The sequence below is a fragment of the Hirundo rustica genome, chromosome 15 (genome assembly GCF_015227805.2).
Source record: "Hirundo rustica isolate bHirRus1 chromosome 15, bHirRus1.pri.v3, whole genome shotgun sequence".
NCBI lineage: Eukaryota > Metazoa > Chordata > Aves > Passeriformes > Hirundinidae > Hirundo > Hirundo rustica.
In genome coordinates, this window is record NC_053464.1 from 13,101,477 (window position 1) to 13,124,559 (window position 23,083).

Genomic DNA, 23,083 nt, shown 5'->3' on the forward strand with positions numbered 1-23,083 from the left:
GGTTCCTCTGTGTGGGATGCAAGACAGCCCTGTCTCTGATGCACAGCGGGGCTTCAAGAAGGGACCTGGCCAGCTTTCCTACGGGACAGCTACATCCAAAACCTGGGTACTGCTCAGCCCAGGAAACATCCCTGCCTGATCACCCATGGCTGTTCCTACTCTTCACCCCCAACACTCCAGCATGGAGCAGCTCCAGCAGCCAAAGAAGCCCAAAGAACAGGGTAAGAAGCCAGGGGTGACTGATGGGAAGGGCACGCAGTGTCCCAGACTCACCTTTCTGCGACTCAAAGAGGCTGTGCTGTCCCAGCTGGGCCAGGAGCGGACTGCCGGCACTGGGAGGTTCGAGGTGGCTCAGGGGAATGTACGATGGGTAGAGACCGTTAGGCAGATGGGAAAAGCCTGCAGGAAACAGGAAACAGAAGAGGGAAGCATGTTTTATCCCGAGCAGCACGCTGCCTTGGAACAAGCCCGCAGGAGCACAGACTGTTGTGGCTGTCGGTCCCTCACACGCCAGGAGCGGCGACGGCGGCGGGGACGCAGGCGGTGACACACAGCACACACAGCCCAGGGCAGGGACCGCTGCTCAGGGACCACTTCAGGAACTGACCCTCCACCCAGGTACCTCTGAGGGACTCCAACTCCAGCAAATGGAGCATGCTGCTTCCTGAGCAGTGCCTGACACCTGAGGGCTCAGTGATCAAACCACCTGGCTGATAACATGTTTTATCACAAGTACAGCAGCCTGTGGGTGAGGGCACTCTCCAAAGCGCTTCCAGAGCCACGATAAGACCTTGCCAGCACAGCTTTGCCAACACAGCTCATTCTTGCTGCAGGTGCCCAGCACTGGGTACAGGGAAAACAGGAGAGCATCCTCCAAAGTCGCTCACAGAAAGCACTGTTTCACATATCCAAACCCAGCATCTCATCCCAGAGGAAGACAAAACAGAGGAGAAAGTGTGGCAACCATCCACAAGCTGATATGAAAGCAGCATATCCTCATGACCCTGCTGCCAGTGGTCTGGATGTCCTGGACACTGGGTCCCCAGAAACACCCTCATGCAAATCGTCCTCACCAGCATTTCCTCAGTGAATACAATCACCATAATAGTGGTAATAACACACACTGTTAGCTACAGGCAGCAATTCCTCTCCAACACTGCCACCAAACGACACCCACACAACACTACAAACCCAGCCCTCCACCAGAACCAGCCTCCCAGCCCATGCCATAATTTCAAAACTGAGTCAAAGCCATCAGAAGAATCTGAAAGAGCCAGTCAAGCCGTCTGCAACCCTCCTCCCTTCCCCTCAGCCCGCATTAGCAACCAACTTCCCCCAAATTCAACAGTCCCACTGAAAGTAACCAGGCAACAAGTCTGTCAGGAGTCCAGCATCCAACCGGCTCAAAACAACATCACACCAAAACCCAAGGGGAGAAGGAGAAGTTCAGTCCCTGAAGCTGCACGTGGAGCACCATCTGTGAGAGCTAGTCAATATTTCACATTATTTAGACAGCCAGGATCTCTCTCGCGTACATGTTTGCATCCCGGCATATGTGCCTCACCGACGCGGCGCTCCGCACAGCTCCTGGCCCGCGTCCATCGCCCGACAGATCCCAGCGGCATCACCCGCACACGCCAACCCTGCAGCAGCGGGACCAGGGGAGCTGCTGTGCCCGGGCAGCTCAACGCAGTGCCCGTTCCCAGCAGGTAAAATTTGCTGTTTAACCCCGAGCACAGTGCTGCAACGGCGCTAAGCACACACACACACATCCACGCCTCTCCTTGGTAAACCCAAAACATCCACAAGCGTTTCCGAACACCTTTTCTTACTCCAGAGTTGGAGAGAGCTGGGTAGAACCTGGCTTAGCTTAGCTGTGAGCAGTGCCACTCCATGCAGTATATGCCTCGGTCGTGTCACTGTCACCGCTCCGGCAGGACTGGGCTGGCAACAAGCCAGCATCTGGAGCAGGACTGACACATTTCCAAGGGAACTCGAGTCCCATCTGGCAGAGCACATGGCTGCAGTGTGGCAAAGCCCCTGGAGCACCCCATGCCACACGAGGACTGAGGCTCCAGCCACAGACGTCCCCACGTGAGCCCCTTCTCCCAGCCAGACGTCGATCCCAGCTGCAGCTGCTCCAGCAGGTGGAAACACCGACAGGGATCATGGAGAGACACATCCCGTGCTGCAGACACCACCATGCACAGATGCCCATGGCATGTCCCCACTTGCACGTGGTGCAAGGACATGAAGCCACCTGCAGAGCTCCAGGTAAGGGACACAATCCACCACTGCCATCAGGCATAGGGACACCTGCACACAGCTTAAGTTACTGATACCCAAAGAGGCATTTTGCTACCGGTTACAACCCTGGTCCTATGAGGGCTTCTCCCTGCTTTCAGCATCATATCCTGCCCAGGCATAACACAGGCTCAGTCCCACTCCCAAATGTTCTGCGGCCTCCTTCACAGTCAGCATCATGACATCCTGCTACAGTGACCCAGCCTCAGCTCAGGGCTGCAGCAGCAGGGGGGGGAATGCAAAGTGTCCAAGCTGGAGACAGGTTCAGATGGACAGGCTGGGAACCTTGCAGGGCAGTGTCACCACGCCAGCTGGGAAACACCAGCAGAACTTAGCTGATGCCGCAAGCCAAACCCCAAAGCCACCTCACACCAGGCAGCTCTCTCCCCAGTAAATTCCAGAAGCCCATAACAGCAGTGCTGCTCCTTGGAGAAGCATAAGCCCAGCACGGGAGTTCAAAGCACAATCCAAAGCTCTGCAGGTGGAGAAACTGAGGCACAGGCAGGTACAACGACTTGGTGCATCATGCAGCTGACCAGCAGCAAAACCAGAGAACCACTTGAACTCCAGCCTCGGGTCTCCCAGCGACACGGTTTTCCCTTGCAAAGTGCCTGAAGAAGCTGCACGGGCTGTATTTACCTGGCTTGCTCCCTTGCCAGGAACCAGAGCCGGAGTAGGGAGGAGGAATCCGAACCACAGCTTTCCTGAGGATGAAATGCAAATCCAACCTCGAGGCACTGCCAGAACACCCCTTGCTCCGTACAGCCCTCCAGCAGCCACGCTGACGGGCAGCTGCTGTAACATTCACACACAGCCCAAAACCTGCTGCCCCAGTGCCCTGGGCAGGACCTGGAGGTGAAGCTGCTCCTCCATGCGCTGAGGAGCTGCACTCACAGGAGGCGGCCGCGGGTGAGTTGCTGCCTCCTTGGATCTCCGTGCCAGAAAGCGATGCCAAGGGGAGAAATTCTACCGCAGTGAGCAACGCACAGCTCACCCCAACCATGGGCTTCTGCCAGGAGAAAGGGAGGGGAAAAGGGGAAACCACAACCATCTCCATCTGCCTGGGGCCAGAGTGTTTGCTGAACCAGCACAAGATCCGCTTTGCCCAGGGACACGCCGACAGGTCTCGGCAGGCTGAGCCACGCTCCTCCAGCCGAGTGCTTGCCCAGAGGCGGTCTGGCACCACAGCACAGGCAGGGAGGTGCGAGTTGGCAACACTGCCAAGCCCAGACTGGCTGCGCCCCCCTTTCCCTGCCAAGTTACACCATGCCAAACACATGCGTGTGCCCATTAGCTCGGCCTCTGACCGCCTGGGAAAGGCAGCACCAACACTTATCTCATGCCAGCAGGGACACACATGAGCCAAAGCAGCCCACCTCCGAGGGCAAAAGGGTTCAGGGCACAGAGATCGTCACTCAAACCACTTTATCACTACAGCCAGCAGCCAAAATGCAACCCCTGTGATGCTCCAGTTGCTGCAGTGGATGAGCACACCTGTCCTCCTCCTTCCCAACTCCAAGATTATAAAACATACCTGTTTTGCACAATTGAGACATAAATCACTAAAGGCTGTTATTAGAGGAACTTGGCGGGTGCAGATGTGTCAGCCCACTTGAAAACATCTTCTTCATTTTTGCTCAGCTCTCCAAAACGGCACGGGTTTGGGGGAAGAGGTACGGCCTGGGGTGACTCACCACCGAGAGGGGATGTGACCGATGAGGAGATGAGATACCAGCGACCGCACAAACCACACACCAAACGTCTGGAGGCCGGAGGTCACGCTGGGGGAAGCGGGAGGGAAACAGACCCCACGTGCTCAGCCTGCTTGGGGTTGCCAAAGGTCCCTATGAGGAGGGAGCCGACAGAAAGCACCGCCAGGCAGAGCTGGGGAAAGAGGATGGGAGGCCACACCTGCATCAGATGGGGCTGCCACTGGTCACCCGGAGTTTCAAACCCACGGGGCTTTCTCCAACTTGGCTCCTCACACCTCAAGCCTAAAATTCAGTCTCAGCTGGACAAGTCAGTCAACCCTGGGTTGTGAAAGAGCAGGCAGGAGGAGGGCAAGCTGGAGGCAACATGCTGAACTGAACGTATCTCCCCCGCGGACACAGCTCTGACCAATGAGCCAAGCTACACACCTGAGGTGACACGGGTGTGTGCCAGCACTGGGAAAGCGGCTCCACCCCTCCTTGGCTGTAGGTGACCGGCTGGCACCTTCAGTATCCCCATGCTGCCCTCCACAATTGCTGCCAACATGCTACAGAGGGCACAGCTCACTTGGACACCAGTGAAGAGTCAAGGGCAGCAAGTGGGAGCAACACGGAGACACCACTCAATGGGGAATTCACTCTCCCAGTCTGGTTCCATGTTTCCAAACTAACCAAGAGCACCAGCACACCAGAGAGAAGCAACACCCACAAAGCCTCTCCTCATGCCTTGGGACAGCTTTCCAGTTGGAAAAGACCACTCATTAATCAAGCCCAGCACAGCTGGACAGCCCTGGTGGCTGGCGTGGGACAACAGGTGGCCACACGCACTGCTGGCTGCAAAGCACACCCTGAAACTGAGCGCTGGGCACGAGCCATCCTTGTCTGAGAAGCCACAGCCCTTGCACCGGAAGACCAGTGGCCTCCAACACCCCAGGAGAAGTGAAGTAATTCTCCCCCATCAGCCACATCTGCCTGTTACACGTTTCTGCCACTTATGAAATATTTCCAACCGCCGGCATCTCACCCCATCCTCCCTGGACACACTGCCAGGACTCAGGCTGGCACCACGCAGTGCTCTGCAAGGGGCTGTGACCACAGAAGGGCCAGAACTATAAAGCCTGACCCCTCGGACCCTCCAATCTGAGCCCAGCAGGGCTGAGAAACAAAGGGGCAAGAATTTGGTTTTATTTCCTTGGGATGTTTTGAACTCCGGGCACTCAAGGGAGATTTGCAGCCCAGCTGCAGCCAGTTCTCATCTGGCTGCTGGGCGCAGCACAGTGCAGGAGCTGCAGCCGCCCTTGGCCGGGAGCACAATCACCTCTTCCCCAGTCCGGCTCGCAGCGCCTCACACGCAGCCAACTGGGACAACAGTCCACACCACAAACAGCTGGATAAACGCTTACGTCCTCCCGGGCAGGGAGGGAGGTGAGGAAAGCAGGGAAGGTCCAAGCACAGCGAGTATCTTCCCACCACCAGCAGGACGGACACCACACCATCTGCCTGTGCTCACCACCATCGGTGCATCCCTTATCCTCTCCCTGCAGAAGCAGCAGATCCCCGGGGAAGGCTTTCAGGGTCCCTCTCCAGCACACACCTCCCCATCTCTGCCCCGCGCGGCTCAGCGAGGCACAGCCGCAGCTATTCCTCATGCACACATTTATGGCTGCAAACAGCTGCGAGCCCGAGTGCTGACAGTGTAAATCTTTGCCACCTCCTCCCCTGCCTGCCGGGGCAGCTCCAGTGACACCCGAGGCACCGGAGCCGCTTTGACTCTGTGCCATGCACGAGACACCAGCGATACAATTCCCTGAACATGCCGGGCTGAAACCAAAGTCCTGGGATCAGATGTGCCTGGACTCCAGCGGTGGCTGGTCCCTATCCCTGTCCCCAGCAGCCCCAAGCTGCTGTCACAGCCCACCACTCTCCACGCCAAAAACCGCCCCAAAAGCCATATTTACACCCCATGCCACGGGACTGGCAGTAGCTTCAAAGCCCTAATTTACAGCCTCAATTCTCTGCATCCCCTGAAAGCCTTCGATCCCATCCCCGGGATCCAGAACAGCCAGGGTAATTTAACTCCCCATTTAATCTTCTAAGGGCCCTGGCGAGCTCAGAGACAGCATCCTCCGGCGGGGGGTCCGCGCTCCCAGACTTTGCTGGCTTGAACAGCGCCGCGCCGCCTTCCTTCAGCTGCAAAAATCACTACCTTAAAAGCCAAGGCGAATTCTCCCTCCAGCTCAGCACAGCTCTCTATTGTTTCTTTTAATTTTATTTTATTCCACGTGGGACTCTGTGTCCAGGCTGCTTTATTTTTAAGTGGCTCTTGCTCAATATTTACTATCGCTTGCAGCTGCGTCAGCACGGGAACGCTGCACGCTCGCGCCAGCTTTCCGACCAGCCCTCCCGCAGCCATTCCCCCCGTGCCGATGCCATGCCATGATTTTCCTGCCATGTCACCCTCCTGGTGAATGACCAGCCCCCCACAGCCACAGGACACTGACGGGCAGGGTGTGAGCACAGGGCATAGGGGGTGTCCCTGCTTCCATGGAAATAAATATCATCAGGCTGAGCCCTGCCGCTCACCTCCTCACCCAACAGCCTGGAGAGGGCAGGGGAGGAGGAAATGGGAAGTGGCTCAAGGGACTCCAAATGGATGGGCTCAACGGACTGGCGTTCATGCCTAGTTCTGCCCCAGTGTCCTGGAGACTGTTTCCACAATGCAACAAAACAAAGGCAATCCAAGGCATGCCAATGCCTCAGGAAAAGGACACCAACAGGACACTCTGAAGATGCCCCCCATGGTCACCCACCAGCTCCCCATCAACAGCATCTCCGTGGGGACAGCAAGAAGCCACCCAGGTGGGGACAAGAACCACTCTGGCAAAGTCAAGGTGGCTTTTTCCTCACACTGGAGGGGCCAAGATGGAAACCATCCCAGTGGGATTCTTGACATGATGCACAGCCAGTCCACTCAGCCCGAAACTCGGGATCTGGGAAGCACCAATCTGGTCCCACGCTAATCCTGACACTCAAACCAGTGTCAACGCTCCTGGGTCACTGCCAACTGCTACAGGAGAAGCTTCTCCCACATGCCCCCAGCCTGAAATCCTCCACCACGTCGGATGTCTCTCCTTTTCCACTGGCATAATTAAACCTGACATCCCAACAGGGGTCCACCACTCTCACTACACAACCATACAGCTCTCCTTAAACAGCGAGGAGCAACACGGTGGGGTCTTCAGCTGCACATTTACCAAAATGCCGTATGGAAATTGAAAAAAATAGTAATTTAAACTCTCAAGCTGATTAGCAGAATCCTCAGGAATGCAGAACCTGGCTGCTAGATTGCAGTCTCGCCTTCCTCTCCTGATTTTCTAGGACAGCATGAAAATGCCTTTGCCCTGCTTCATCCTTCATCATGTTGAAGATTCTTCAACCAGTGGCATCTAGCACAGGGGTCCTAAGGCTGACTCTGCTCCTGGCACTGGATGCACACTTTCAGTGCAGCTGCTCCTCCTCCTTCCTAAGCACAGAAATTAAACCCACCCCATTTTTTTAAAATTATTTTTTTAAATCACCAAACCCAGCGCAGAAGACAACACAAACAAGTGAGCCCCCTCCTCCCTGAGCCCTGCCGGCATATTTAACCCAGCACCACCCACGCACTGTCCCGTGCCTTCATTAGAAAAAAGCTCGTTTACCCTTCGCTGCCGGAGCAGGGAGAGCTCCAGGAGCTCGGTGGGGGAGGTTATTGTGGGACTGCACCGGTGCTGGTCCCCACATCACCTGCACTGAGTGCCTGCCAGCAGCAATTAAATCAGCCTTCAAAGAGAGATCCCAGCTTTCCCAGCACCATTAGCCGTGCCCTGGAGGGAACACGGTCTATTTTCAGCCACAATGACTTAAGATCAGGTCACCAGCAGGTTAAATGGGACTGTGCAGCATCATCTCCCTGCCCTCCCATTGAGAAATTAAACACCGCTGTGTGATGGGCAGCACCAGCCCTGGACACGCACCAGGTGCCCATGGAAAGGTAAATGCCACCTGCCTGCTCCTCTCCTCTGCTTCCCATCACTGGCCATGGATACCCACTGCCCTGGCTGCCGTATCTCTGTGTGGGGTGGTGAGTGGGGGCTCACTGCAGGATCACCCCTGGGTTCCTCCCTGCCTGTCCTCCTGTCCAACACAGTGACGGCTCACAGCCAGAAAGGTCCCACCATGGCCAAGGCCAGGAGCGTAGGAAGGAGCCTCAGCACACGCCATCCTGCAAACCCAGGCCTGCACAGTGCCACACCAGGGCTGCTCATCTCACCCCTTCCTCCCAATGGTTCAACAGCTGGGGACTGCCCCAAGCCACCAGTTCCATCAGGATTTCACCACAGCCACCAGAGAGGTGGCATCTCCCCTCAGCAGCTCCATCTGCTCTGCTGGCTGGTCCACCACCGAAACCCAACCAGCCACCCCACCACTAACATCTGGCGGGGAGGTGGCAGCTGGATGTGGGTTTGTTTTGCCTCCCAGGCTCCTGCCAGGCGCAGTCAGCACGAGCCGGGATGACTCAAAACCCGGGAGACGCAGCCTCTGTCGCTGCTTATTTTAAACCCTCTTGTCTGCAAGGCGGCTGCTGTGGCTCAGCACCTCTCGGGGTGCTTTGCAAAGGGGGTTGCACTGCAAGGTGAAACTGAGGCACAGCCCCACAATCAGACCTGGACAGCCCATCACCACTGCCTGCGTGCTCAGCAGTCACTGAGCCCAACACAGGGGGCCAGCAGCAAGAGGGGATCAGCTCCGAGAAACACTCCAGGGCTGCAGCAAGGACACTGCCAATGACCCAAACGAATCCATCGGCTCTGGCTCCGTGAATCCCCTCGGATACAGCACAGCCAGGACACAGTAAGTGCAAGCTGAAGCTGGATGGTCCTGCATGTGCTGCTCTGTGTGCCAAAGGAGTGAATGCATCCCTCTCCCACAGCTCAGAACTGGCTTAAACAGCATCTGCAGGGACCTAAACCACTCTGGGAAAAATTCAGCAACAGGTAGCAGGGATTTGGGGGTGGAAGAAAGGGATCCACACACGGATCATAATCACCTAAGATTCTTTTCCTTAGGAAACCAGGCTCAAAAGCTCAGCTTCTGCCAAGCCTCTCCTCTTGACCCCACTTTCAGCCTTTTTTCCTTCCAGAGGTTCCTGCCCTTCCCACACCCTCCTGAACATCAGCCCACGCCACCTCCTCTGCACCAAAAAAAGCACTGAACCGTGAAGCAAAGGTGTATCTGCAGCCAGCAAACGCCCAGGACCCCACACCTCCCCACTGCTGATAATGGGAGATAAACGCACGGGCAAATATTATGGCAGTGCGGTTTAATTCCTGATGAATTATGCAAATCCATATGCAAATTGAAGCACAGCCCTTGGGCTCTTGACAAATTGCCAAGCTGGCCCCGATGACGATGACGGCAGGGACGGCCAGCGTGCCATCAGGTGAGGCACTACACAGGTGCCCTATATATGTACATGCACACACATGTATGTGGTTGCACATCTCAGCTAGGGAGACCAAGGAGTACCTGCAAGAATGGTTCAAGAGTGACTTCTGCATTTCTCCCTCCTCCCAGCTGCGCTTAATGTGTCCAAGGAAGACGACCAAGCTTTCGTGTCCTCCACAAGATGGAAGCAGCTTGGGGCAATGACGAGATTCAGAGCAGGACAGAAGATAAAATCCACCATGTCCAGGGCTCAGGAGAACACGCAGCAGAGGAAGGCAGAAGGAGAAAGTCTGAAACATTTGTGCCAATATGACTGTCGGCCCTGATGCTGAGGAAAGGAAGATCAGTCCACAAAATAGTCACAGAGAGGGCTCATCTGATGAAAGTAAGAATTTCTGATCCCACACAAACCCCGAACATCCATTAAAAGTAGCGGAAGAATTGCTGCTTTGTGTCACTAATCTCATTAGGGAGAAAGCCCCGCCGCAGTTGCCGGGATTGCAAAGGGAAACCCCGGCATGCTGCACACTCCAGGAGCCCGGCAGTGTGCCCTGCCCATCCCAGCAGAGCCGGGGCTTCCGGCACCCGGCGAGGTGCCTGCACCCTTCTTTACTCACCCGCCCGGATCTCTACTCGCTGGAGCATTATCCGCTTGGCTTGTGTGTGACATGGCACGTGGGATGTCCCCACACCCAGCAGACCAGGACAAACACCAGGATGACACACACTGCGTGGTGATAACACGGGAGCTGCTCCATCCACACACAGCGACCGGCAATGCCTGCGAGCAGCACACAGCCCAATCCCTCCAAAACCCTTCTTCCCCAGCACGATGGCCACTGCCGTTATTATTTTTAATTTTTTTTTAATTAAAAGCAATTAAATCAAATGTGTTCAAAAGCATATTCAAGACACAGGGAATTCTGCTGAGAACGGATGGGGGCATGAAGGGAATTAGGGGCAATACATCCAACTAGTGAAGGTAAAAAGGGCTCTTTGCTGGCAGGGATGCGTCAGGGTAAGATGGATGGAGGCTGGATCTTTACAGAAGTTGCCGGGGATACAGCTCCAAAGAGACAGGCTTGAGTGCCTTAAAATTTCTGTTATTCCTCTAAAAAGACATATTCCCTCCTGAATATCGCTCCTTCCCCTGTTCCAAGCCCACCATGTTTGGCTTGCCTGCCTGCATCCAGCTCCCTCAAAATGGCTCTTTGGCCACTGCTACGTCGGCAATAAAAATTTATTCCCAAGGTCACTCCAATCCCTTTGCCACTATTTCAGTCTGGCTGGATTTAAACAAAACCCAGCCTCAGACACACTGAGCCCCCCCTCGGCCCCTCCTTTCTGCCCATCACTTCCCTGATTTAGCGCTGCCAAACTCCCAACTACCTTTCACTTCCCATAACCGTCAGCAGCAACAGCTGGAGAGGAAAACGGGAGCATATTGTGCACCCAACAGCTGATCCTGGCGGCGTGGGGAGCGAGCCCAACTGTCACTGCCGCGGCGCTGCCGGATCGGGGGCTCCCGCCGCGCGTCCCCCAGCCAGCGCCCACGGGGATGGAGCTAAAGGGGCTGGGTGGTTGTCCTCTCTGGTGTTTAAGAGCTGGGGAGAAGCGAACAATAAGCAAAGCAAATAAACAGCAGAGAGGGACGGCGTCGGCGGGTGCGTGGCGATGCCTGCAGACATCCAGCTGTGTCATCCCGGAGCAAAGCCAGCCAGAAACACGGGCATGGGAGGAAACGCGGGGACACGGAAACCCCCAAATACTCGTGCCGAGGGTGAGGCAGCCACTCCGGAACGGTCCCCCCGCTAAACTTCGCTTTTTAAAAGCATCTCCAGCTGGAAAAGCCAGCGAGAAGCTGTGCAGCTGGACACAGCACCTCTCACTCGCCCCGGCTCCAACGGGCAGGGAACTCGGGGCTGCCCTCGGCTCCTCCACCCCGCCTGCATTTTCAGGTTGCTCAGGGGGCACCGTGCTCTCCGTTTCAGCAGCGAGGCTGAACAAAGCACTCCCTTGTCCTCGGCACCTCAAGCAGGCGATGCTGGATCGCATTACCTAACCCAGACCGACATCTCCTCGTCCCGGCACGGCAGCTTTCGTGTCAGCACATGCCAGGCTGGCCCCGATTCCCTGCACCACCTCCTGCCCGGAGCTTTAACTGGACCAGTTTAGTACACGGTGAAAACACACGGGGCCTTGTTTGGACTCGTCGGGCGCTAACCCCAGCTCGGGGAGGTGATCCGACACCCTCGCGCCCGTCGCAGCCGCGGCCGAACCCGCAAGGCGCTCACCTGGAAGGCTGCCATAATGACGTTAATTCCCCTTAACAATGTTCATTTCCATATTCATCATAAGATGGTGAAATGACAAGATGGGGGGTTATTTACTACATAATTATAAACTAATTTCAGCTTTAGCCTGGGTTATCCTAGGAAGGAGATCTAAAATTTCCCTTACGAAAGCCCTGCTCTGCTAACCACGTCTTGCAGTGAGATTAATTCCCAGCAATTTCCATTCCTCCAACAGCTGCTCTGCTGGGAAAGAGCAGGAGCTTGTCCCCAACACCGGGGGACCTGCCCAGTGCCCCATGCCACCCGCGGCTAGGATTTCTAGTGTCGGCTCATCCTCCAGATCAGATTTTCTCTGGCACACCATCAGTCAGGGATGGGACCCATGGTTTTCCAACCTTACCAAGCAGACTCTGTACTGGGTAGGAGGCAAGGCTTGCTCCAAGTGGGAGAAAGGCTGCTAGAAACCACACTAATAAAAGACAACTTTACCAGCTTTACGTTACCAGAGGCAGGGACAGATTCCTGCCCATTGACCTGGGAAGGTGTTGGAAACCCTCACACAGCAGAGGATCCCGCAGGACCTTGCTCAGAGCAAGTTTACATCACCACGTTGGCCCTTGGGCTCTTGCTCACGCTCCAAGCCTAACATTCCTACCAGCTACCACTGCTTGGGAAGGGCACTTCAACGGAGTATGCAGCACAGGCTGGACAGTCCTGCCCACTGCTCCTGAAGGACAGAGATGCCACCCCACATCCCAGCAGGACCTTGGCAAAAATCACTGGGACATCAGAGAAACACAAGAGGCTCAGTGTGGGAAACTCCCAAAAATGCACAAGTCCCTTTTCCACCACCATTTCAGCCCAGACGCTGCTCCTGCCTTCCTCAAAGCCTACGAGTTGGCCGCCAGCCCAAGGGAGCCGCAGGGACATCGCTCCATGGCCGAGCACTTCCTCCACCCCCGGGGATGCCGGGTGTGAAGAGCAGAGTGTGACGGGACTGAGCACAACATCGCTGCCCAGCACCACCGCCCCGAGCCCCACTGGGACAGGCACACTCCCTGCTCTGCCTGAAAACACGTCTCAAAAAGCATCTCCAGTTTCATCAGGGCCCCAAGGGAGGGGAAGCATCCTCCCGGGCAGGTCTCCGGCCCGTCCGCATTCCTCCCGGTGTTCCACCTGGCCCCTGCCCCAAGGAGCCCCCCGCACCATCCCCTGGGCAGGCAGGGAGGGGGAACTGCGATTTCAAGGGCCATTAAACATCGATGGTATTTTCCTCGCAGCAGCAAAACGGGACCAAAGAGAGCCACGCCAAACCACGGGCAAAATCCTGCTGCTGGTCCGGGAGCCATCGTGCTCCGAGCAACGCAGAGGAGCGGGGCATGGATCGCTCCGGTGCGCAATCCATGCTATGCCGGTCTCTCTATCAGCAAAGCGAGTTTAGCATGGATGCAGTTTGACGATGGAATTGTGCTTCCACTGGCACTGCCGACGGCAAGGCCTCCTGCAAAATCTGCGGGCTCAGCAGAAGCACTATTTTGCCATTACAAGGATGGCTACAGCAGGATTTTGCTGGCACAGCAGCGCTGTCCTGGGGGATGGAAGGGTATTTTTATTTCTTTTCCTATGCTCCTACCTGGCCCAGCTTTCTGGAAAGCTTCTCCCTGGGCACAGCAGGCCTGGAAGCAAGGACGGTCTTCAATCTGCCTTAAATCCCTGCATTTGAATGCACATGCTAATGTGAAGTAGGAAAGCAGGGAAACCAAAATCTCTCCCCTCTGTCTGCCTGCTTTCCTTCCAGCCATTGCTCTGGAGCTGGATTTAACAGAGTCAGCCCTGCTCACAGTGGTGTGTCCCTTTTCCCGAGCACTGAAAAGTGTTTCTGAAGCATATTTTAATGGAAGAGGCTGAGCATCCTTTTATACAAACACAGATCTGCTCCTGCAGCCCCCCAACCAAGAAAGGACACCTCAGCACACAGCAAATAAACCACATTTTTATTAATTACTATTAATATTATTTTAAACTCGGAGAGCCGTGTTTTGGATATGGGCGATCCTTGCTCACACACATCCCCGCTGCTGCTCGGCAGGGACACGGTCCCGGAGCAGCCCTTCGCAATCGCGTCTGAGGGAGCCTTTTCCACCTCCTCCAAAACACAGAGCCTGCCAAGAACAACACACTCCTCCGGGATGGAGCCCAGAGCAGGACCCGAAGACAGTGGCACAGGGAAGGAGCAAAACGATAAACCTCGGTATTTTGAGTTGCTGCAGAGCAGAGCGAGCCCTCGCTTTAATGGACTCGGCTGCCTCATTCCATCGATTGCAGCCTTTTCTTAAGCAACGTCTTCCCAAGCAAGCTCCAGGCACGAAAATTCCATCGCAAACAGCCCCTTTCCTCCGCTATCCCTCCGGAAGGGAGCACACCCTGCCCTCCTCAGGGACGGGGAGATGGCGATGCCCGAGAGAGCAGGGGAGACAGGGAATGCCATCCCCACATCGAAGGCCAGCTCAGCTCCCGCCTCAGCCTCCAGCTCCCTCCTCCCTCCACGCACTTCCAACAAAGGGGCTTCTGTCCTTGTCCCCCCAGCCCACACAGCAGCGGCCAAAACGCTACCATGGAGCAGAAATCGCCCGGAGAGGAGCCAAGGGTGCAGGGGTCACTGGACACAGCCCAGGCGCCCGTACTTTGGCGCTGGGGCAGAGCCCGGCTGCCGGAATGAGCAGAAGGAACGGGAAAAACAAGGAGTCGGTGCCGGCCATAACTGGATTCTCAAATATGGCCAATCATGCTATTTTTACAGGGGCGTATTTATTTTCGGAGGACGCTGGGACGGATTCAAGAGTCTCTTTCTTCAGCCCGGCGGTATTTAAGGATCGGTTTGAACTGGCTCTATTTAAAGCCTTCGCCTCCTGCCCACTTTTCTTAACCCCTTGCACAAGCCTTTGCATTCCACCCCTCCTAAAAACAAAACAACCCCCCCAAAAAACACAACAACAACGAAAAAAACGCCAAAACCACACACCAACAGCACCGCGAACGCAAACCTCCAAAGGGCCCCTCGGTAGCAGGAAGCAATCATCATTTCAGGCGATATTGTTAAAGCTGTAAAAAGCAACAACCAAAAAAAAAAATATCCCTGCCTATCCTGCTGCTGTGGTTTAAGGGGAGTTTCGGCTGTTAATTGCACAGGTCTTCTTAATGGACTTTAGCCTGACTGGGAATTGCCGTGACAAAGCCGAGCTTTGCAAGGATCGTGCCGGGGAGCAGAGGGGGAGACCGGGCACCACTGAGGCGTAGGGACAGGGGATTTCAAACAACTCCCACAAAAAAGGAAAATAAGAGTAATTTTAAAAATAAAATAAGAACGCAATAAAAAAGAATTGGAGGTATCACACACCCTACTCCCTCTGTGAGGGGACCTAAATCTGAGGCTTTCTCCCAGTGTGGTAGGAAAGCTCCCAGACAGCATCACGGAGCTCGGTCAGCTTAGAGAAGCCAGAGCTCTGTGCCTCCCTCCTGATCTGCCTGGATTTCAAAAAAGGAAACTTTGGGAGGAGAAATAAAACTAAAAAAAAAAAAAAAAATTACCCAATTAAAAAAAAAGAGTAATTAAAAAAATACACTCGGTTTGGCTTGAGATTGTCCAGATGAATTTTTGCAAAGATCATATTCTGCTGCAGTAGGAGGTGGAGGAGAGGGGGGAAAAAAAAACAACCGGGGGAAAAAAAAAAAAGGGAGGGAAAAAAAAGACAAAAGGGAAGGAAAAAAGAAGGTGTTTGCCCATGTGCTTGGCTTCATAGCCCCGTTCGCTTTACACCTCTCCTCTTAGCACCTGGGAAATTGGCACTGCCACCTAGTCTAAAACTAATAAATCTTTTTCCCTCGATTCAGGCTGCTTCCTTCTCTGCAGATGTTGGCAATCAGGTTTGCAAATTTCAAAGTCATTCATCCCGGGCGGCTGGGAGAAAAGCAGGTTTATTATTGCAAAACCTGTCACCCTCCCAACGCCTAAAGTAAACTCCGAGTCACCTCTCCACGCCCAGGGGAAAGAAAGCGGAAAAAAAAAAATTAAAAATAGAGCCAGAGAGGGAAATCAAACGGTCAGAAATCCCTTGTGTCCTCCTAGGGAAAGGAGCGAGCAGGAGTGTGGGCAGGAGAGCGCGGCAGCGTCCTCCCAGCACTGCCGGACTCTACGGAGCCGCCAGGAAAGGAAGCTCGGAAAAGCGGAAAAAAATTGAAAAACCTCCAAAAATCAAAAGTAATTTAAGCAAATAAATAAAAAGTTGACTGTGGGGAAAAAAAATAAACTGTGTATATTTCAGTGTCTGTTTTGTTTTCTGGGTTTTTTTGGTTTTTTTTAATGAGGATGCAGCCGTGGGGCTGCCCGAGGATGAAGCACATTGAGAAGGTGGAAAAAATATAAGGAGGGAGCAGTCACTGCACGCTGCATGGAAGTTTTGTTTAAAAAATAAGAATTGCGGAGGAAAAAAAAAAAAAAAAAGAAAAAGGGGGGGGGTGCAAAAGAGAAAAACAACATCAAAACCGGTGCGGGCAGCGCTGCCCGAGGGCTGCGGGATCTCAGCGGGGCTCGGGCTGCACCGGGCAAGAAATCACCAAAAGAAACCCATTTAACTCCTCTTTCCCACCCAGGGATGGGGTTTTTTGGCTGTCCGGGAAGCACAGCGCCGAGCAGCGCAGTCCCGTCCCTCTGCAACACGATCTGCGCCTCTTCCAGCTCTCCCGAAAATCGGATTTATTCCCCAGATTTATTCCGCAGCCGCCGCAGCGGGGATTTTCCTCAGTGCCAACAAAACCGTACGCTGGAACGGGGCATTTCTGCCGTGTAGGCGCGATTTTTTCCCCCTATTTTTTCTTCCATTCCCTTATTTTTCCACCATCACCCTACTTTTTTTCCTATTCCCCTATTTTGGGGTTTTTTGGTTTTTTTTTTTTTTTGGTCACCGAATCAAAACCACGCGAAGCAGAAAACACTTTGGGAAAACACGCGAAAAAGCTGCGAGCGCATAAATATATAATTATCATCACGATATTTATGTTTTGTTGGGGGGGGGGGGGGGAGGTTTAAAGCCCGATCCCGGGTTCGCCGGCCGCCACCGCGGAGGGAAGGGAGGGAAGGCGCGGAGGTGCCGGGGGACCCGCGGAGCCTTACCCGGGTGGGAGTGGAGGCTGATGCCCGATGCGAGGAATTTCCCAGGTTGGAGGGCGGCGGGGAGGCCGGCAGCCATGGGCCCGGCAGCGGGGGCCAGGCGGCCGGCGGCTCCCAGGCGGTGGCTCTCCATGGCCAGCCCGGAGAGCAGCGGAGGGGGGCCGTGCACCGAGCGGGGGGGGCCCGAAATCTCGGCCATCCATCATCCACTCGCCGGCTTCACGGAGTCTCCCGGATCGCTGTCGATGCCCGCCACCGCCTTCCCCCCCCCCCCCCCCCCCGCCCCCCACCCCCCCTCCTCCTCCTCCTCCCCCAAAAAATCAGATGGTTTTCAAAAATAAGGCGTCCAAAAGTCCCATGGCGCGGTGCAGGGAGCCAGCCCCGGCGCGGCGGTCTCGGCGCTGCCTGCAAAGGAGAAAAGAAGGGGGAGGTGCGGTGAGCCGAAGTGCCCCGACACCCCCCCCTGCTCACAGCCACCCCTAAAAATATCCCCCCAAAAAACCCACCCTCACCTTCCCGGAGTGGAGGGTAGAGAAGGGGGAAGAAGCGGGGAGGAAAAAAACCAAAAAATCTGAGGAAAACTTGTGGCAAAAGGCACGGATTAAAAAAAAACACAAAAAAAAAACAAAAAAAAAACCCCTAAGTATTTAAAAATAACATTTTAAGAACTTAAACTTTTTTTCCCCCGAAGAGTTACATTTGTCACGGCCGCAGCCCCGGCCGGGCCGGGGAGCGCCCGCAGCCGCAGCCCGGCTCCGGCCGGACCGACCAGCGGGGACCGCGCTTCGTCCCGGAAAACAAACACACAAATCCCAAAACAACAAAAAGAACCCAAAACAAAACACCCCACCCACTCAAATATTTACTCTTTTCCCCCCTTTATCTTCATTCTTTAATTTTAATTTAATTTTTTTTTTTTGTATTTTCCTCCCTTTTCTTTATTTCTCCCCCGCCGCGGGCTCCGGCGGCGGCATCCCTCCCGTAGCCGTTTCTCGCTTCTTTTGGAGCTCATTCCCACGGCTCCAAAACACCGACTGGACTTGTTTGAGCTTATTTTATTATTATTTTTCCTTTTTCCCAGCTCCGCTTTCACTCGGGAAAACAAAACCCGTATTGTCATTTCCCGGCACAGCGAGAAAAAAAACCCCACCAAAAATATAAAAAAAAAATCCCACATATATAAAACTATCTATATTTGTACTTGAAGCCTGATGAAAGGCTCCACTCGCCCACTGTATTTTGCACCGGGATAGCGAGAAGTAATAAACACTGCGGGGATAAAGCGGAGATTGTTTCCATCAAATCCTCCACAAGCGCTACCGGAGCTCCGGGAGCGGCCGCTCCGGCCCCGCCGCCCGTCCCGGCTCCCGGACGGGGGCTCCAGCGCGGGGGAGGGATCATTTAAAAAAAAGAAAAAATTAAAGAAAAAAAATTTAAAAATAAAGAAAGAGGGGAGAGATGTAAAAGTATACCCCGAAAAACCACACTGCTTTGCTTTGTTGGGGCTTTTAAAAAATTATTTTCGTGCGGATTGTAAAAATAATTAAACCCTGCCTGCGTGGCTGCTCGGGGCGAGCCTCACCCCGGGGGCTGCGGGAGCGGCAGGATCCCGGCTGGAAAGTAATCAAAAAAGATGAAAACGGCTAAAAAGGGGCAAAAAGCGGGAGGGATGTGGCGGGAAGAGGGGGGCCGGGGGTGGGGGGGGGAGATGGGATCATCACCCCGAGGTCGGGGTGCGGATCCGGGTGCGGGTCCTACCTCGGCACGGTCAGGCCGCCTGGTCGCGGGGCATGGCGGCGGTGCGGGGCTGGGGCGGGGGGTGCCGGCTCGCCGCCCTGCCCGCCGCCCGGCTCCTCCGCTGCTCCGCTCCGCTCCTCAGGGGCAGCAGCGCGGGAGCGACGCGGTGGCGGCCGCGCCATGGAGCGGCGGGGCCCCGCCGAGCTGCAGCATCGCCTCCACAACACCCCCCCCCCCCTTTCCCTCCCTCCCTTCTCGGGCCGGCCCCGCGCGCGCGGCTCGGCGGCGCTTAAGGGAAGAGGAGGGGAGAAAAAAGAAAAAAAAAAAAAAAAAAAAGAGAGAGAGAGAGGAATACAAAAAAAAAAAAAAAATTAGGGAGAAAAAAAATTATTAAAAAAAAAAAAAAAGGGGAGCGCGAGCGCGGGGCGGGAGGGAGGGAGGGAAAAAAAACGGGGGAATGGGGGGAGGGAAAAACGGCGGCGGCGGGGCTATGAAACACGCATTGTTCTCCGCGCGCCGCGGGCGGGCCCGAGTCCGCTACGCGCCTTCTGATTGGTCGGTCGGGCTGTCACTCAGCAGCGGGTAAACAGCCGGCTGTTTCCAGGCCCCCCGCTCGCCCCGCCCCCGGCGCTCCCGCTGCTGTTTCCAGGCTGCCCCCGCGCTCCCGCCCGGAGCGGGCGGGCGGTTGGCGGGGAGCGGCCGCGATCCCCCGGCTCCGAGCGGGGCCGTGAGGGGGGAGCGCCCCGCGACCCCCTTTATTATCTGTGGGGGTTAAATCCTTCATCCCGCCCGGGCAGGGCTGAGGGGGAAGTGCCGCCGGGCCCTCTCCCACGGCCCCGCCGCGGACAAAGCGGCCTTTCAGGGCCGGGGGGGAGCGGGGGAGGGTCCCCTGCCCTCCCTGCGGGCTCCGCCCCCCCAAAAATTCAAAAATCGGGTGAAAAAGGAGGCTGGGGGAGGAGACACACACTCCCCACTTCTGGATTTTGAGTGGAGAGGCCCCCCCCCAGCACTGCCCGCCGGCCACACCAACTTTTACTTTTCTTTCCCTTTTTTCCCCCCCCCCTTTCTATTTTTAATTTATTTTTCCCTCCCCCCCCCTCTAGTTTTAATGTGTTTTTTCCCTTTGCTATGCACAGAGCACTCCTCGGGGAGAAGTGGGGGGGGACGACGACACCCCATTGCTGCCAAGCCCCCCCAGCCACCCCCCCGCTTCTTCACTTAACTAAACAAAAATCCGCTTTTATAACGAAAAAAGGGAGGGGAGGGGGGAATCTAATTTAATCCAGTATAAATTAAAAGTAATAATAATAAAGCGTCGTCGTCCCCCCCCAGTCCCCCAGATCGGAATTTCGAAGCGCCCACCGGGACATCGGCCAGAAAAGAGGAGAAACAGCCCCAAAAATCTGCGTATTTTTCAACGTTCCAAGCAAATTCGAGTTTGTCGAAAAGCTCTCACGCTGCTCAAGGCCCAGGTTTAACGCAATAATAATAATAATAATAATAATAAATAACAGTATATACATTTATGTTTTTATTTATATTTAAGAGCAAAAACTGCGTCAGAGGCGAGGGCTCAAACCCCACTGCCTCCGAGGGGAGGGCGCTTCTTTTCCCAGTCTCCTTTAGTAAACCAAAAAAAAACGGGGGAATTGGGGGTGAGGGGCAAAAAAAGAAGAAAAAAAAAAAAAAGGTTTCATCGCTTTTATGTGGCTTTAAAAGCATATTTTATAAATGTTTAATGCCTTCACGCCCGGACCTCCCCGCCGCTGTCCCCGGGCCGGGGGGTTGGCATGTCATAAATCAGGGAAATGCTAATAAAAAATAGAAAAAAAACAGGCTCGGGCGGGGCGGGGGGGGGGACAGCCCCCCCTCCCTGTAACTCCAGCCCTTCCTCCTCCTCCTCCTCCTCCTCCTCTTCCCCCGGCCGGGAGCCATCTTGTACAGCAGCTCCTGGCTGGGGCATCGCTGCTGCAAAACACCCTCCAAAAAAAGCAAAAAAAAAAAAAAAAAAAAACAACCCACCAAACCTCCGATCTAATATACGCGTTTTTCTAATTATTATTGTTATTGTTATTATTATTGTTGTTATTATTGTTATTATTTCTCCCTCTCCGGCGCGGTCCTGCGGGCGCGCCTGTTTTCCCACCGCTTTCCACATGAAATCCCAGCCGCCTCCTTTTTCTCCCCATTATTTCCCCCAATAATCCGCCCCTGCAGCTGGGGGGGACACACGCACCCCGCGATGGGGTGCTGCGAGTACCCCGTGCAATTTTTGGGGTGGCGGCCGCTCTCACATTTTCCTCCGGCGCAAAGCTTGGCCTCTTTCTCCAAAAATACCCGTTTTTATTAAAAATAATATCGGGGCGGGGGAAGGGGGTTGGGTTGTCCCGCGAGCAGCCGCACCGCGTTGTGCCCCCCCCCATTCCCATCCCCATTCCCATTCCCATCCCGATCCCGGTGCCCCGGGCTCCCGGCAGGTTCCCACGGTGCCGCCCGCCCCCGGGCCGCCCCCCGCCCCCCCCGGGGAGGGGGCACCCCCGCCCGCCCTGCGCGCCCGGCTCCGCTCCCTCCGTCTCTCCCCTCGTGCTTTTTCTTTAATTTTCTTTTGTTCCCCCCCCGCCCCCCCCCCCCCCCATTTATTCTCCATTTTGTTTTGGCGTTTCTTCCTGGTTTTCTTCCCTTTTTTTTTTTTTTTTTTTTTTTTTGGTTTGTTTGTTTGTTTTGTTGTTTTCCTTTTTTTTCCATCCTTCCCTTCTCTCCCCTTCCCCGGACGAACACGAAATTCCCGGTGGCCGTCCCGGTCCCCGCGGAGGCAGCGGAGCGGTGCGGAGCTCGCAGCCCCCAGCCCCGCACCGGGCACTGCCCCCTCCCTCCCGGGATGCAGGTAGGACCGGCGGAGGGGGGCGGAATCTGGGAGTGGGGGGAGCTGGGGGAGGCTCTCTGGAGACGTGGGAGGCAAAACAAACCGATGCAGCCCACCCCCAACGCGTCTCTCCCCGTTTTGGGGGGCTGCCAAGGCGTGCGGGGTGGGGGACGCTCACCCCTTCATTGCCAACCCAGCTCTCTACTTTGCACCCACACACTGGGCACAGGCCCTGCTGGACCCCCATCTGCTGGGACCCCCCCCCCAAATCCCCTTTTTTTTTCCCCACAATAAACCCCCACCCCGTGCTTTCCATCCTTAGCCAGGGGGGTGCTGTGCATCCTTTCCGCCCGCTGTTTTTAACGTGCTTACTACACGTTTTCAGGGTGTTTTTTGGAGCTATATTTAAAGCGTGCAGTCAGTGGCTGGATTTAGAAATCCAGGCATAAATCACATTAAAACGCGGACGGCGACGATCCCAACGCGTCGGCAAAGCTTTGCCCTGATTTCATTCCTTCTCCCCCCCCCCCATCCTAAAAGCTGAACCGAGTCGGAAACAGCAAGGTCCCATCCCCCCCAAATAAAACCCTGTAGGGACAGAGGTGGGATTTGAAGGCGAGGGGGGGCCCTGCTGGGGTTTATTCCAATGCATCCATGGTGATTTATTTATCGATGCGGGGGCTTGGATAATTCCAAAGCCTGGGGTCTCTCCCCACCCCAGCCCCTGCAATGAAGGAGCTGCCATCCGTGGGGAGGGGGCTGTGGAGCTGGGGGGGTCCCAATGAGGAGATCCCCCGGGAAACGGTTTGGGAACTGAGCGAAGAATTTCTGATTAATGACCAGAACAGCTCGGGATTTCAGTTTTCTCCATAAATCCTGGCTGATTATAACCCTTGTGCTCAGCCTGGCAGCGGGCTTTGCGTGGAGGGGGGAGCCCAAGAAAGAGCCCCCAGCAGGGGCTGTACCCAGTGCCTGGCAGCAGCTGGGAAGAAGGGAAAGGGGCCAGGGGATGCACAGGAATGGGGTTGGTGCCCTCCCCCCAGTTCACAGCAGTTCTGATCCCACAGCTCTGGGGTTTGTAAAGCCAAACATGTCCCAAACCAGGCTGGTTTGGAGTCCAAATAAAGTCTGATGGGTTTTTTTTCCTTGCCTGGCACAGGAGGGTATTGATGCACAATCCCACCCTGTTTTCATGCTCTACCACCTGTGCACTCACTTCCATCCCAAATCCCGAGCTGGGACCCCCAGTGCCAGGACCTGCCCCATGCTGGATGCCCTTGGCTTTCCACAACCTCCACCAATCCCCTGTACTGGGCTTTTCTCACAGCTAAACTGGCTCTTGGATGCATCAGGCTGGATTTTTTTTTTTTTTCCCCCTTTTACCCAATAATAACCTTTTTTCATCCAAGATCAGGGGAAAAAAATAGGCAGGGAGGAGGGCTGACATGCACAACCCATAGAGTGCTTTGAGAGGAGCACCAGCCCCAAAGCTGTAATTACTGCCTGCGTTTTTTGGCTACGG

General features: G+C 55.2%; 1 protein-coding gene across 1 annotated transcript in view; it reads right to left on the reverse strand.

Moving 5' to 3' along the window:
- Nucleotides 1–17,164, reverse strand: part of TNRC18 (trinucleotide repeat containing 18) — a 54,848-nt gene extending 37,684 nt beyond the window's left edge. Inside the window, 3 exon segments of the mRNA XM_040079540.1 lie at nt 274–399; nt 16,965–17,145; nt 17,147–17,164. Of these exon segments, the coding sequence (XP_039935474.1) occupies nt 274–399; nt 16,965–17,145; nt 17,147–17,164 (325 nt within the window).
- Between the last annotated feature and the right edge of the window lie 5,919 nt (nt 17,165–23,083).